Source organism: Sphaeramia orbicularis, chromosome 13, assembly GCF_902148855.1.
Source record: "Sphaeramia orbicularis chromosome 13, fSphaOr1.1, whole genome shotgun sequence".
Classification (NCBI taxonomy): domain Eukaryota; kingdom Metazoa; phylum Chordata; class Actinopteri; order Kurtiformes; family Apogonidae; genus Sphaeramia; species Sphaeramia orbicularis.
Window position 1 is genome coordinate 2,149,037 of NC_043969.1, and position 17,324 is coordinate 2,166,360.

General features: G+C 39.0%; 1 protein-coding gene across 2 annotated transcripts; it reads left to right on the forward strand.

The window, feature by feature from the left end:
* Positions 1-266: 266 nt before the first annotated feature.
* Positions 267-16,887, forward strand: ppm1da (protein phosphatase, Mg2+/Mn2+ dependent, 1Da). 2 transcript variants are annotated; one of them, XM_030152647.1, is made up of 6 exons: positions 267-919; positions 3,273-3,501; positions 7,520-7,644; positions 9,282-9,463; positions 10,886-11,110; positions 14,355-16,887. In XM_030152647.1, exons 1-6 carry the CDS (start codon positions 397-399, stop codon positions 14,718-14,720), a joined length of 1,650 nt encoding a protein of 549 aa, XP_030008507.1. In that variant the 5' UTR covers positions 267-396; the 3' UTR covers positions 14,721-16,887. The 2 variants fall into 2 exon arrangements, with proteins under 2 accessions (XP_030008507.1, XP_030008506.1); XM_030152646.1 differs by having other exon boundaries at positions 268-919; positions 14,352-16,887.
* The last annotated feature ends 437 nt before the right edge of the window (positions 16,888-17,324 follow it).

Genomic DNA, 17,324 nt, shown 5'->3' on the forward strand with positions numbered 1-17,324 from the left:
AAGCTGTATACCAAGTTTGAAGTCAATCGGAATCATAGTTTCGGAGAAGACAATTGAAATTTTTGTAACGGACGACAGACGACGACAAATGACAATAGCTTACTTACTCCAAAACTATTATAACTTTGCTTCTGAGGCCTAACTCTTCATCATGAAGTTCATGTTGACTGTGGAACCTGCAGACACCCGGGTCCAACTGCAGGTGGCAGTAGTTAGTTCGGCGGTATTATTTTATGTAGTAGAGGAAGACAAGTTGTGACGTCAACGCGTCGGAGCATGCCTACTACGCTCGAACATAAACAAAGGCAGGACGCTGCGCTACGATAAACTCTGCTCTCCCGATATCGTATATGCCAACAATACCGACAAATTGGAGATCGACTTTTCCCCGGAGCCATGGAAAACGCATTAATGATGCGAGTGAGCGTATTTACCGACCAAGGAGGCCGGAAATACATGGAAGATGTGACCGAGGTCATAGTAGAGCCGGAGCCGGGAGAAGACGAGCCGACGTCGGGCGAGCCAGAGAACAGTGGGGGGGAGAGCACGGAGAGTTCCCCGAGTGGAAACGTGCTTACAGACCGGACTGGTGACCCGGCAGTGGCACTGCAGGGTCCAGAGGCTCCACCTGAACCGACACAGCCAGGAGACCAGACAGTATCAGCCAAAACGTCTGTACCGGAGGTTCAGAGCCCACCGAGAGCACAGCCGAGCAACGCGAGCGCTTCCCGCCGTTCGGTGGCTTTCTTCGCCGTGTTTGACGGTCACGGGGGTCGTGAGGCTGCGCAGTTCGCACGGGACTATTTGTGGGAGTTTATGAAGAAGCAGCGGGGCTTCTGGTCGGAATGTGACCGGGAGGTGTGCGCCGCTATACGGAAAGGATTTGTAGCCTGCCACCATGCTATGTGGAAAAAGCTCCGTAAGTTTACCGACTCTTTTCTGAGACATTTACGGTTCCATGAGTACCCACTGTCTGTTTGAGGTGCATGATCAGAACAATAACACTGTTTACCGTAAAGCTGCTCTGGAAGTTTCCACCGGCTCACCGAAGATTGGTTAATTCACATGCATGCAAAATTATCACCAAGGATTCTTTGGGTTCATCACAGTATACCGTCTGGAGTGTGTGGTACATGTGAACAAAAACCCGGTGGAATTGGCTTTCCTGTTCTTCTTACCCTGAACAGTTCAGACGGAACCATTTACCGAAGCTTTAGCACTGAAACGTAGCTGAGCTAACAGTTAGCAGTAGCCGGTTACGAACAAAGCCCGTCATCACAGACCCAGACGCCGCTTTAGAACCGAGTACAAACTGACTAGACGGATGTGAGTAGCAGCAACAAAGGAACCACTCAGTATTGTATGGTTTCTTGCCATAAACTGCGTGTTTGTTGTATGTAAACTTTGTTAAACCTTTTGGATGTGGTGTGGTTGTTCTGTGAGCCGCCGTGCAGACACCGGCAGTTGGCTCATCTGTCTGAATGTGTCTGGACATGTAGACTGAACAGGAGGACTAATGCAGCCTCACATGGGGTCTGGAAGGAGAATTTCTGAAATAATGGTCCGAAACATTATTTCAAATCTGTGATACCGTTATCGTGGTTCTATAACCGCAAAGAATGGACATCTGACCACTTTTGTGTTGTTTGTATCAGGTCAGTCCAGTTCCAGAGACTAAACATAACGTGCGCGCGCACTTGAAAACCCTCGGCCTGATTTGTCATGCGCACTACTGCCCCCAGTGGCCTGACCTATCAGTGCATGCCAAAGTTTTTGGACAGACGGATGGACGACCAGCTGATGACAACACCCTGCATCCACTGTGGCCAAGAGTAAAAAACAGTACTTAGTCCAGTTCAGAGTTGACCATTTTACCACAAAAATGATGAAGACATGGTTTATTATTAGAGGAATTTCGTCTGGTATAGCATAGATGTGAAATAGTATGATGAGAAAGTGTCCTTTTTATTACCTCTTGGCCGCAGCCTTTTGACATCAGCTGGTTGTCCGTCCGTCTGTCCAAAAACTTTGGCATGCACTCAGTCAGGCCACTTGGTGGCAGTAGTGTCCCTGATAAGTCAGGCCGAGGGTTTTCAAGTGCGCACACACTATGTTTGTATTTTAGGAAACAGCAGCGGCTTCCCAAACCAGAACTTGTGTTTTAACTCGTTTGACTCTTCAGTGGAACACTCTTGTCCATGTTTAAGCAGTCAAGTATAGCTTTTGTATCTGGTCCTGGTCTAGTGAGCAGGAACGGTGAAATGTTCATTTACATGTTTGCAAATGGGATGCAGGTTTCACTAAAGCATAACTGCATTTTAAATCATCAGAGCTTCTCTAATACAAGCTACCACAGACTCAACCCAGTGGTTTTAGATGTGAGTCTGGTTTAATGTGCATGTGAGAAGAACAGTGAAGTGTACAGGGTGGGGAAGCAAAATTTACAATATTTTGAGGCAGGGATTGAAAGACAGTGTATGACCAATTAGTTTATTGAAAGTCATGAGAATTTATTTCCCACAAGAAAATGTACATAATAGAAAATGTTTTTATTCTATGTGTCCTCCTTCTTTCTCAATAACTGCCTTCACACGCTTCCTGAAACTTGCGCAAGTGTTCCTCAAATATTGGGGTGACAACTTCTCCCATTCTTCTTTAATAGTATCTTCCAGACTTTCTCGTTATAGTTTTGCTCATAGTCATTCTCTTCTTTCCATTATAAACAGTCTTTATGGACACTCCAACTATTTTTGAAATCTCCTTTGGTGTGACGAGTGCATTCAGCAAATCACACACTCTTTGACATTTGCTTTCCTGATTACTCATATGGGCAAAAGTTTCTGAAAAGGTATGGATAATAGTGTTAGGTATGATTATGACATCAAAATATGTTTGGTTTCAAAACAATTGATGTAGTGCCTGCAGAGAAAAAACAACTAAATGTTCATTGTAAATTTTGCTTCCCCACCCAGTACATTCTGAAGGTATAAAAAAAAAGTATTGTAAATCTCACATATCATCATTTTCACCAATGACTAAACTGAGAATTTGCCTCTTGATAATATTAATGTAGTTTTCTTTTCTTTTACCCTTACTTGCCCAATCAGATGCTAACTTAAAATGATGCTAAAGGTCCAGACTCTGAATCCATTTGGTGAGCAGAGATGGGAAGGAAGTGATAATAATGAAATGTGGTTTTAAGCACTTTAGCTGTTTAGAAACAGTACATGCCTGTGGCTCAGTATTCATTTCCTTGCCTTCTTTTCTTTCAGCTGAATGGCCAAAGACACTTACGGGCCTTCCAAGCACTTCAGGAACCACAGCCAGTGTGGTGGTTATCAGAGGAAACCGTATGTATGTGGCTCACGTCGGGGATTCAGCAGTGGTTCTAGGAGTCCAGGATGACCCCTCTGTCCCATTCGTCAGAGCTGTAGAAGTCACACAAGACCACAAACCAGAACTACCCAGGGAGAGGGAACGCATTGAGGGTCTAGGAGGAAGGTGAGATTGCCATACAAGAACCTTTGTCAAATGTCTGTCTGTGTTAAATATAACATTCCAAGGTCATGCAAAACCCGCAACACTGACAGAATGTTGAAATTTTATTTTCTAGTATTAAACTGAGTAAAAATGTTGAAAGATTTGGAGAACTTATGAAAAGAATTTTTTTAGCAATGCATCTCTACCTTTTATTGAAATCAGCCATTTTGACATTAAAATAAGCCACCTGTGAGATTTGTGCAAATCAGAATTTTTATTACATAAGCAGAGCATAAGTTAAACAAGACACATTTTTTAATATTGAAAGTCAAACAAGGCTCAGACTAAGTGTGGATAATGTGCACAATGTTTTCCACAAAACGAGAGGTTGACTCATTGTGGATTTTTTTAGGATGATGATTTGTTACAGGAAAAGGCAGTTTAATTAGTCTACATGGTACCTCCTGAAAAAAATGACACTATTGAAAATGGAAAATTGTTGACTTTATTAATAACTGGATAACTGTTGACTTGAACATCTAAATCAAATATTGTATGCTGGATTAGAAAATCAGTGAAATCTAGTCCATCGTCAGTGCATTTTAAAAAAACATACATATTTTTTTAACAATAATAGGATGTAAAACATCCTTTTGGCATCAATTAATCAGCCAAACTAATTAAATGATCTACCTTTTAGTGAAATTCACACTGGATCTATTAAGAAAAGTGGGTATCAAACTCAAACATGTCAGTAAAATAATGCCATGTTTCCACTATGTGGAACCAGCTCGACTTGACTCTGGTACCAGGTCCTATTCCTGGAGACTGTTTCCGTTACAGGATACTACCAACTTTAGAGTACCTGGACGTCGTAGCGATGTGGTGCATTACTTCTGTGTTGTCTGCTCAGAGAGTTGCTGATAAATTTGCTCGTTGCATGTTGTCTCGTTAAGCCCATGCTGAATTTTTATGTCGACCACCTAATCTCCTCGACCGACCATGGTGTAGTTTTGCGGGCTGTCATCATGTGGATTAACCTACCGCTATATTTACTGTAAATTTCCGCATCTGTTCTTTGTAAAAGAAGACAGAGAGAGAGACAACTCTCTGACCAATCAGTGGTCTGCAGTGTTTACATGCCACGTTTTAGTATCCGTTCCCCAGTCTTGGAACCTTGGCAGAGGTGATCCCAAAAAACTAGTACCGGGTACTAGATTCCAGGTCTTTTTTTGTAATGAAAACGCAAAAATCCTGAGTCGAGTCAGTACCACGTAGTGGAAACGCAGCATAAGTGACATTACACTGATTCTGAAGCAGTACGTACTTCATCAGGAGGGATTTTTTTTTTTTTTTTTTTGGCTTCATTCAGAATCATCTATAGGCCAATTCCACATTTTAAATCTTGTTTCAAGAATGTCTTGAAATGGAACCAAGCCCATCTTTATTGTCTTTTCTCCTTGAATGAATCTGCATTGCTGAATTTTGTTCGTAAAGAAATTTGTGAAACAACATGCTTATCAGATTTAGATGAAGATGGTGAAGACAAATTGGAGTAGTATTAAAAAGAATTCCTGAAGTTTGTTTATTTACTTGTTCACTAAAGTATGCTTATTTTCATGTTTATAATGTTGTGATTGATCATAGAAACTATATTATTGGTCCTTGAAATGTCATGGGGAGGTTTTAAAATTATTCTGTGTAGGGATCCTGGAATCAGAGCTGCACATTATCAGTTAGTAACTGAAACTATGACTCGAAATAAAAATAAAAAAACTAAATGCAAACTGTTCAGCCAAGGATTACTGACAAAATGACAAAGTACAACTGACATTAAAATTACACGCTGTTAGATAATTGAAATTCTGGATAAAAGGGCTGAAAGGCTGTCTCTGTCGTGGCATATTCTTTGTCAGCAGATACACCACCCCTACCTCTGTCTGTGACAAAGCAGGAGCCTAATGCAGAAGCATGTTTTTTACACAGCAGCACAACAACATGTTATCTGCTTCAAGGGATAAAGTTCTTTATACTGTCTGTGGCATGTTTGCTGATTAGATGTCGTGGGACTGATAGGCCTGTGGGTAACTTGACAAAAACAAACCTTAGTGCTTTCATGACAAGCCAAACTTCCAGCCTCTGCACAAGTGTAGTTATGGAAAATATTAGGCATGTTTTCATATCTGGCAGTAACATCTGATAAATATTCAAGCAAACGTGTAAAGAAAAACCTGTTTCTTCTAAATTTGGAAGTATTGTAATTGAACTAAGTGAATATGCTAATATTTGAAATCAGGTTCCAGAGTGAACGCAAATCTCAAAATGCCACCATTTCCATGTTTGCAACCCCTACCCATCTTTTCTGAATCAGTGACACCATAGCCCCATCTCTCCCTTAATCTGCATGTGCTGCTGTGTTTGTTTACATCAAGCAAGTTTTATATGTATGCTGTAACATCCAGCTTTACTTTGAAAGTTTTCTGGCCTGGATTGAAGTCTGATGTGACTGAATAGTGTCAAACTTGTGTGCCAGGTGCACCCTCCCTCAAGCACAGAGAGAGGACAGTACAATTGAAAAGGAGACTCAAGCCATGTTGTGGGCCTTGGAGTATTTTGACTGTCTACACAGATCATAATTCACTGGTATTTTTTGCATCACCTTTTCAACAGCAACCAGAGGCTGATGCATTGGGTCAGTATTGATAAGAATTACAACTATGATGTCTGAAAAAGGTCTGGAAAATCTTGTTACTGATGCCTTGTAACACATTCATGAGGGATGACACCCGTTGGGTGCTGTCTTTATGTGGGGAAGTGTTAGATCCAGCTTCACTTTGAAAGCTTCCTGTTTGGTTCCTGCCTGTCAGCCTGTGCCAGCTTGGTGGCAGTGGCTATTTCAGCAGGCACTTTGTTTGACACTTCCTCTCTCCATCCAGCCTCAGTGTCCACCAGCTTTAGCAGCGTATTCAGGTGCTAAGTAGTTGATCTTCCCTTTGAGTTGGTTAATTTTCTGTTGTTTCAATAAACTTTATTAAATCACTGTTACTTGTGGGCCTGCATCCATTATTATGTTTGGTTTATTTCATTCATTTATTTAACCAGGTAAGCTAGTTGAAAACTGATTCTCATTTTCAATAACAACCTGGCCAAGAGGCAGCACACCAACAGAATGAACGACAAAACAGATTACATGTACAACAAACAAACAGGTTGGACAACAGAACAGATTACATTTACAACAAGAAAAGCACTCGGAGAGCGCAGACCTCCGCCAAGACAGATCTGCCCCCCCCGAGATCACCACCAAAATTTAATAATTTCTTCCTCGTGCCAGTATCAACATTTCCTGAAAATTTCATCAAAATCCATCCATAACTTTTTGCGTTATCTTGCTAACAAACAAACAAACACGCAAACACACAAAGCAAAGTGATCACAACACCTCCTGGCAGAGGTAATAAATCACACAATGCCATATAACAAATAGAAAGGGTTGTTCAACCAGCTGTGACATTGCTCCATGTCTTTGTTGTTTTTGGTCTATTTCCGTAGCAGTGTTACAGCACCTGGCATATGAACTACAGCGTTTCTCATGATTTTGTATGGACACACATTTCATGAGATGATGCTGTGTTTAAGGAAATTTTTTTTTTAATAGAAAAGAAATAGATAATTTTCCTTTACATATGGACAAGGCCTAAGAGATTAATCTTTTGTATTTTAAACCTGGCATCTTAAGTTGGAGAATGTTTTGGTCTGGAAAAGCAGGTAAAGGTCACTCCAATCTGGTTTCATAATTTTTAAGCACATATTTAACTCCCCTACCAGCCATGAAAATGTCTGATTAGTCAAAATCTGCTTCAGGAGATTTTCTACAGCCTGAAACCACAGATGAGGAGTAGATGCAAAAGTCTCATGTCCTTTCAGACCACTTCATCATATATGCTGAAAGGTCATTTAGGAGTTTTTACTCATTGATGCTGAAAAACAATGAAGGATTGCAGTTTTATGCTCTTTGTCCTCTTTTATCTTTTCACAGTGTGATTAAAAAGTCTGGAGTGAACCGGGTTGTGTGGAAGAGGCCAAGACTGAGTCACAATGGACCGGTCCGCCGGAGCACAGTCATTGACCAGATACCGTTCCTGGCAGTAGCTCGAGCTCTAGGTAAATTTGAAAAAAAAACAACAAAAACCTATCATTACAGTAGACTGCTGTGATACAACATACTGTGTGTGTGTGTGTGTGTGTTGGTTTGTTTCATTGATTATATTTCTTTTTTAATGAAGGTAACACTGAGTAGCTACACTGTTAATTTGTCAGTATAGCCGTCAGCCCTTTGTTGTTGAATTTATTTAAATCTCATCAAAACACACGTTTATTCTCTTTGTAAAAGCTGATATCTCACTGCTTTTCCCACATTTAGATCGTGTCCTGATTAAAATCCACTATACTTAGGAGTGGTCAAATTCAGACTACATTATCAGACTACACACTTGAAAACAGTTTCTGATTTGGGAAAGCTTTGAACATAGTCAGTAGTGTCCCTTTTTTGTCGTTTCCCAAATTACAAACCCTTAGCATCTGTAAGATATTGGGCTCAAGACTTGAGCAGTTTGAGTGTAATTTTTAAACCTTCACTAATCTAATCCCATTGTGAACAATCAGTCAGTTTTTTCCTCTGTATAGTGGTTGGGTTTAGCTGATGTAAAATTCTACTACTTTAGTATAGACCAGCTACTGGACCGAACCTGGATACCAGATTTTACCACTAGTTATCACACACTTCCACTCAGCAGAAAAGAAATGAGGCAAAGCAAAGACCATGGTTTAAAGTTGACCAATTCCAGTCTACTTTGGGCCAGTAAAGCCCCTCTATGCTCATACTTTGAGAAATTAAAATTCTGAATGATGAAGTTTGTGAATTCATACACTTGTCATATTTAAAAAGACTATCTGAATTTTTACCGAGCAATTACTCTTGGAATTTACCTGCGTCAGTATGGACCACCACAAGTTGTAAATAACACTGTGTTAGTATTAAATACATTAAATAAAGTATTGTGATTATATCTGACTTACTGTTTTAAAAAACAAGTCAACATTTTGGGTGATGCATACAATGGTAAAGAGTCGTCCACGTGTTACTACGGCAGCCTATCCATGTGTTACCACATTCTCATGTCAATAAAACAGGCTTTTCAGTATTTTACTCCACAGTTTATTTTCAGCATAGTGGACGTAATATCTAAAAGATTTTGTCCGACTTGATATCAATTTCTGTCAAGAACTGAATGTTTGCGTAAAGCTTGAAAAATTGATGTCTGTTTCAAATCCACATGTTATCGTGCAGTAATTTGATATTTGTCACCAAAAAATTTTACCTCCTCAAATTTTGTTATGCATAATGTTAAAGTGTTTATAAATACTTTCTTAAATATGTTGAATACATGCATATAAGTTACTCTGCTTACATGACAGAGACTGTTGAACATGAAATATGTCCACATTACCGCTTGATCAGACCCATTTGTATTCTTTATCTTTGTTGGTTCTTCTCTTTGTCATCATGAATTGAATGCTTTGGAGTACCCATTGATTGAGAAATGCAAACATTCCTTATTTAAATTCCTTATGCAAACACTCCTCGATCCATGACCTCTGTACTGACCTATGTTACTGGCTCCTGGACTACAAAGAGTTAGAGCTTAGCAATTTGACAAGTTCAGATTTTTTAATTGTCTTTGTCTCTTTGATAAAACACTTCAGTCCTAATGATGATTATTTTCTCTGATCCTGAACAGGTGACCTGTGGAGCTATGACTTCTACAGCGGGGAATTTGTGGTTTCACCAGAACCAGATACCAGTGTGGTTACCCTCGACCCCCGAAAACACCGCTACATCATCCTGGGCAGTGACGGTCTGTGGAATATGGTGCCTCCTCAGGAGGCCATCTCCATGTGTCAGAACAATGATGAGACAGTGGTAAGCAGTGCTGTATCTGCAACAGCAAGCAACGACGGGCTGGAAAGTGAAGCCATTGCCCTTTTATCTTACAGTGTAATACCACTGATGGCCTCTAGATGCTGGCTCTGACAAATCGATTTCCTTAGATTTGCATTGAATTTCTGTCTAAAATTACCAACTTCTACTAGGAGTAATTCTGGTCTCATCCACTTTGTTTAGGCCCTCTAATTAGAACCCCTTTGGTATATCTTTGCATTATTTTTCCACTAAATGAATTTTAAGACTAACAGAGGGTTTGGATGCCTGCAGTGTTGAATAAAACATACTCAGCCATCTCCGTTGTAGTTGTGAATAACAAGTGACACTAACATACATGTCAAATGCAAATGTTTGAAGGTTATCATTTTCTCATGTTGATATGTTGTCATATTTAGCTTAAATTTCCCCCCTTACTCACCCACAGATGATGACTACAGCAGCAGTCCATACAGTCTATGCTCAGAAAGGTTGTCTGGATGCACCCTGTATTTTCTAACCTGCTCATGTAATACTGACTTGTGACAAAAACTACCCCTGTTGTATTTGACATGAGGTTTGGTTATGAGATCAGTCTTGGATATGATGGTCAGACAAGACCAGAATTACAAGATATCACTACACTGCCTGATGCACTAATTGATTTGTTAACATCATTATAGTGATTTGATGTAAATCGCCTAAAATATAAAAATAACTTGGCTCATTTCTAATTTGAAATTTTTGGGGAAGCTCTTTCTATCTGAGGAAATATCAGCAAAAATTGTCAACCTGGACCGCACAAAGAGTTCACCTGTAACAGCAGTATCTCACAGTGCGTATTCTTCAATGCGACACTTACTCAAACAGTTGGGCTCATGTCAGACTTTTACATGCACTTATTAATAGACTTCAGAATCAGCTTTATTGGCAAAGTATGTGAACGCATATAAGGAATTTGGCTTCAGTTTTTCTTTGCTCATGACGTACAATTTCAACATGAACCCAAACACACTTAAACATAGACCTAAAAAAAACCAAACATTCAACTAGAGACAAGGGCAACAATGGGTTGAGATTTACAGTGGATTTATATTTTCATATGTACAGAGTGCAAATTGGGAGTTTTATGCAGTGAGTGGATGTGTACAGGGATCCAGTCGATTAAAAATATATATGTTTATGTATATATTATTTACAGTGGGTTTATATTGTTATATATTGTAATATGTACAGATGGAGTCACAGTTACTTACCCAGCTGTAGCAAAAAATGTACCCAATAATCATGTGAATGGTGTTGAGATAAATATTTATCGTGACTGAAATGAAAATTTATCCAGATAAATGATTCAGCCATATTGCCTACTCCTACACAGTAGCCACTTAGGACTACACTAAAAATAATAACTTCTCTGTACTACAGGCATCATGTGGGGTATCTAGCGCCAGGCAGCTGGTTAGCCATGCTCTACTGCGCTGGCGTCAGCGGATGCTACGTGCAGACAACACCAGTGCTATTGTAATCGCCCTGCAGGAGCCAGGCACATCCCAGGACTCCCTGCACCATGAGGAGGTGCTGCTTGACCTGGCAAAGGTGTCCCAGTGTCACCCCACCTCCATATCCCGCGCCAACACTCCTCTAATTCAGGTAAGACCACAGGGAATATCATACAACGTTTCTGTCGTGATAATCAGTAACAAAAGTGAGTGTTGATTCTACACCCCCAGGTTCTCAATGGAGCTAAGAATGGTTCTAAATGATCAAACCACTAGTGATGTCAATACTGGCGTTCCATTTTTAACAAACACAAAATGATATATTGCACTAATCGAGTTCTATTTTTCAGATGCTTATAATGAATAGAAACAGTATTTCCATTATTTGTATCGTGGCCCACCATCATCTCATGACTAACCCTAAAATATTGAGTCTCTCTCTTAATAGTGTGGCAAATTATATCTCTGTCATCATCATCATCATCATCTGAACCTGCTTTATCTCTATCGCGCAAAAAAAATATTTTAAATTCAGTGAAGAGCATTGCTTCATTCACACAATGTGTTCATGTGATGCTTGTATTTAGCCCCATGCTTCAGCTCTTTAATGTACTGCAACATTAAGCTTATTAAATGTATAACACATTAAACCAAACAGTAAATATGCATTTTGAATGTGGGATGTTGAGGGCATTTGTGGACTGGGCTTGGAGCCCATAAGGGCAAACCTCACACAGAACTTCAGTAGCCTCTGTGATCGTCTAACAGGAATCATCAGCTGTATTCATTTGGTTGTATGAATGAGTGGGTATATATTTGTATGTCTTTATTTGTACTGTAGAACTTATCAACAGTGAAAAAGTCTGAAAATAATATTTCCACTATTTCACACTTATATGTTCCCCACTAATAGTCTATTTCTTGCCGCAGCACCGCTCAGAGGTAAAGTCTCTTTATAAACAAGTGAGAAATTAAATTTTTAACACAGTGCAATAACCACAACAATTAGTAGCAAGTTGGTTCCATAAAAGGGTCAAAGTTCAGTACCCATCCCTACTGTTAAGTTCTTCCAAACAAAGTTTTATTGTCAGACTGAATTGTTCTGCGTTTTCATGCATCTACATGACACTAGAGGGAAATTATTTGTGAAACTGTCATTCAGTGTTTGTTTTTTTATTTATTTTAAATAATGAGAAAATTACAGACTAAGGATATGACATTTAATCAAGTTATGCCTATCAAAATGAATTTGTTCAAAATGTTTATGGAGCTTCTGTCAAGATTTTTTTTCTCAACATGAATTTAAAAAGTGTTCCATTGACTGTTTAAAAAAATAATTTATACCCTTAAAGGGATTTATATTTTCTCTAATACAGAAAATGATATAGGTAGGTGGAAGAGTATCTTTTCATCTTAACAAAATGGTACATTGGCAAGAAGTGTGACAAAGGCAATGCAATCCAGTTATAACAAGCAGGAGATGTAATATCAGAAAATGACCACTGGGGGGCTTTGTTGGACTTATTTTCCAAGGCAGGTGGAGCTGATGGAGCAGATTTCGAGCCACAATTCTATCATCTTGCAACAGGACTAAAACATTACTGCAGTTTTTCTATGGTCTTGAAGAAATTGAAAAGTCATGGAATTTTAAAGTATCATTTTCCAAGACCTGAGAAAGCCGTGAAATTAAGGAAAATTGCTTCAAGTTTTAGAAAGTTATGGACTGATTGATTGGCTGGCTGCAATGAAATTTAAAACATTGATTATATTATGCCAAACAGTTGATAATAACTATAAGGTATGTGACTGATCCAGATCTTTCCAGAATTCCAGATTTTCCAACCTGACAATATGACCCATGTGGATCATGCAGATCTGCTTGTCTTGAGTTGCTGCTCCTGCTCCTACAGTTGTCTCAACTCACATTGTTGGGACGGAAATCTAGAAATTCCTGAAAAATCTGGATCAATCCCATGCCTTAACTTGAGAGAAAAACTGTGGTGGTACCGTAATTAACTTAAATATTAGTGATGTCAAACAAAGTTTTTAATCAGATTAATCACAAGGTTGCTGTGTTAATTTCAGTTAATCACAATTAAATATCATTCATTTTAATCTATATTAGTTGTGTTTCATTTTGCATGAGTGAATAGACTCAAGAAGAAGGGAATATATATGCACTTAACGTGTTTATTAAACACCTTTAACAGTTTCAACAAAACAACTTGAAACAACTGTTCCATCTTGTTTTTTTGTCCTCATATTTCCATCCAGAGGGCAGTGTGCTGTTTAGTGTCTTCTGTCTTTATGGGTTGGTTCTGCTGCCTGTCACTACCGGGTCAACTGCCCATTAGCACATGTGCAACGCTAACTCTACTTGGACAAACTGCCCGAAATGTGTTGCCAGAGACGTTCAAAGTCATTCTGCACTGCAGATGGATTAGTTGTGTTAAAATTTGTAATCAGATTAATTATGATGATGACTTAATCTGCGTTACCGCATTAATTTTGACAGGCCTATTAAATGTACGATATCATGTGTTTGAGTGGACAGTCTCAGTCTCTTACAGGTTTCTGTGGCGGTTTTTTAAATGTCTGAAATTCAATCAGCTGAACTTAAAAGCTTAAACCAGCAGGAGTTAAAATCACAGGAGAAACAAAGCCAATATTTGAAAATACACACTTTCCTTCTGCATCTGTCTACTCTGGGTCTAAATTAGAAAACTTAATCTAAAGATAGATGACCTGCTGCTGTTTCATGCTGTTTGTGGAAAAGTTAATCCAGTTTTCCAACCTTACGTGTTGAGACCGAGTAAACCAGTAGAACCACATGCAGGTTGTACCTGGAGGCATCTGATAAATGATCAATCACATATTTAACCATCTGAAACACCTTGTGATTAGCTAGAAACCTGCTTCACAAAACAGATTTTCTACAAGTGAGGACAAGTCTCACGTCCTCTCAGACCACTTACATTTATATATGCTGAATATAATTATGGATTTTTTTGCCCTGTGACCCCAAAAAACTACTAATCACTGTAGCTTTAAACTGTCTTAAATCTCATTTCTAAGGTCTTCACTTCATGATTCACGGAGTTTAATATTAGTGTTATAAAGACGCATTAATGTTGCCCTGTATTTGTAAAAACAAAAAAGAATCTGCAATTAACTACAAAACCAAACCAACATGGAAGCTGTAAGCATTGTTCTGCACCACCAATGTTAAGTGTGTGAAATAGTTACATAATGAAATTAAAATGGGAACATGTTAGTTTACTTTGCAAGTAATTCTGGGACTCCCAGATCAAACATGTAGCTTCAGTATCAGTAAGGTTTGAATTTCTGAGTGATGCTGGTTTTATTTATGTATGTATTTTCTCCTGCTGCAGCAGCCCACAGAAGAAGACTCTCCCTCAGCCGTCTGCGACCTCCTTCCAGCTCTGGAGAGACGAGATGGACTATCAGGAAGCAACAGCCTATATCACATGACCCTGTCAGAACCTTTGGCCCTGACCCCGCTGTGTCCGAACAGTAGCGCTGAGCTCCCCGGTCCCACCGGGGCGGCGTGCAGCAGCAGGACACCCAGCAGCAAAAGGACAACAGACGGATCGCCGCCATCAACAGCCAAGAAAGCACGACGCAGGACTGCCGACAGGCCGCCGCTGGCTCAACACAACGCAGAGAAGAAACAGAAGGAGTCAACTAACGTCTCACCCATTCTGCAGCGGCATAATAAGACCACAGTATGTGTGTGCTGAGACAAAGGAACACACAACCACGTCTTCTACATTGGCGCTTGTGTGGTTTTCTGTCGTTAATCTTCATCTCCTGACACTGTCGTAGTCTTACCCGTCACCAAACTGTCCTCATTCAGAAACATACAAGGTTTATTTCCAAGTGCTCGTTTTGGTAAGACATTGAGTCTTTGTTTTACAATTCCTTTTTGCAAATGGATTCAACGTGTCTTATTTCTCCTCTTTTTGGAAACAGTTGTAAGAAATAAGTATGACTAATATTGCTGATGTAAATAATATGAATTTTATAACCAAGTATTATGAAACAACTGTTTCATTTAAAATAAATATCTATATTTTTTATACATTCTTTTATTGTACAGTGAGAACACATGAGAATTACTTTTAGATGAGCTGTACCACAGATGTCATCTAGCGCCTCCTCACCTCACTCTGTCATCATGCAGTCCCTGCGTAATATTTATGTGTTTTTATTCTCATCTTATTTAACCACTGGATAGTTGTCTTGAATATAACTGAAGGTGCTGCTACAGTCAGAATCCAGTAAGCTACTACATTGTGTATATTGATATATAACTATATGTAATAAGTGATGGTAGCATTTTTATTTCTTTGAAATGACATGTTTGACATTAACCCCGCCCATATGTTCACATTGGAATGATTCTCTACTTGGACATCTTACATGTTGTCATTTGTGATGAAGTTGAGTATTTTTTTAATACCTCCACTGCTCCTTCATACAATTCCTGTGTCCCAGAATGCCTTTCAGCCGTCCTCTACTGGACAGAAAGTACTGCAGAAGTTGTGACAGACCTGTGTGTTAACTGGACATCCAGGTGGCTCAAAAAAACAAAACAAGACAACTTCCTTTAGTTATAGAGCTGTGCAGTTTGGTGAAAAGGCCATGTTGTGATTCTCATGGATAATATTGCTTTGTTTGGTTTTCAAGGAAATGTGCAGACCACAGCTCATTTTGTAATGTGTATTTTTATTCCCTCTCAAATGGATAAACGGAAACTCCTTTGAAACTTAAGTTTCACAGGCACTGATTGACTTAATCATTTAGCTCTATTTGATTAACTTAAATCTTTACAGTCCTTTACAGATTTTTATATATTTATTTTGTGCTGCCAGATTTCTACTGTTGGAGTGACAGCGATCAGCATTAACATGCTTAGTTTTGACCATTTTGCCTCTGAAATTTTAAAATAATAGGTTGAAAAATACAAAATGGCACCCAGATTTGATGTCAGATTTTATTACTTTGAGTTTGACATTCTCTGATCCATATTTATTTTGTTTGACTCATGTTCAGTTCAATAACTATCTAATGTCTAATGGAATCAAAGAGACTTCTGACAGTACAATATTTTTCAGCTTTCACCTTTGTCAGCCTTTGAAAACAGTTTGTCTTGTATGATGAGTCTGCTCTACCACCGTGTGTTTGTCCACTTAACATCACTGAGACGTCCTCCTACGTTTTGGCTGATTGAAGAGCTTTCTTTCTCAGCCTCTGTCCTTCTGTGCTGCAGCTGCAGCCGTATTGTTACTGACGTATGCACAAGGCTCATTTGTGAGTAAATACACTGCATGGACTTTGTAAGAGACTATTTTTGCACTATAGTGGTGACCTTAATTATTTTTTAAAGGTTTTTTTTTTCCTCTAATGCAGCTAGAGATAAACAACATGAACTGAATCTATAATGAAAACACCAACTAGAGGATATTTTATGACAATTGTTTAAAAGGACTTATTCAGCTGCAGAAAAATGGCCTCTTACTGTCTAAATTTGTGATGAATTTAATATTATATTACAAAGACACAGCCCATGTGTCTCCTTTAATGACTATGTGTTTAAAGTGAGTAAGTGCAATTTACATCAGAAATTCGTAGCATCAAGGATTTATTAAAAATACTGCGTGAATTTTAAAAATGTTAAATTGTACTCTGCAGATAGTGTCTATCACTTTGCCTGGGATCCCTGTATGATTTTTAAAGACTATTTTTGAGAAATGTCATTTAAATGGTGTTTGAAACCTGACATGCCTGATGCGGACATCCACAGCAAGCAGTGCATGTATATAGTGTAAATGTAAAAAAACACCTATCTGGAAATAAACCTATTGAAATAAAAAGGTCTGAAGTAAAATAACATTAATTCTTGAGTATGAAGTGTGTTATTACTCGGTTTTTGTTCCTGATTTTGCCTTAAATCCAGGCTTCCCAAATGTTTTCAGCTCAAGTACCAAAAGAGAAATGTGGTGTCTACACACGACTGGAATGAATATACAGTGGCTAACCAAAAAAAAAAACAATCCGCACCTGGACTTAATTAACCAAACAGGTAAGATCTACTGCCACTGGAGAGTGGACACAATATGCTGCACAGTTCAGTCAAAGGCCATCAGCTGGGTGGAAAGCATAAAGATTGGACCCTAATTCAATGAAAAGAGCTCATGTGATCTGATGAGTCTAGACTGATTCTGTTCCAGAGAGATGGGCGCATCAGGGTGATGATTACCCATCATGCTTAGTGCCTACAATACAGTCCTGTGGGGGTTGTCTTATGACCTGGGGTTGTTCAAAACCCCTTTAGCTCTATC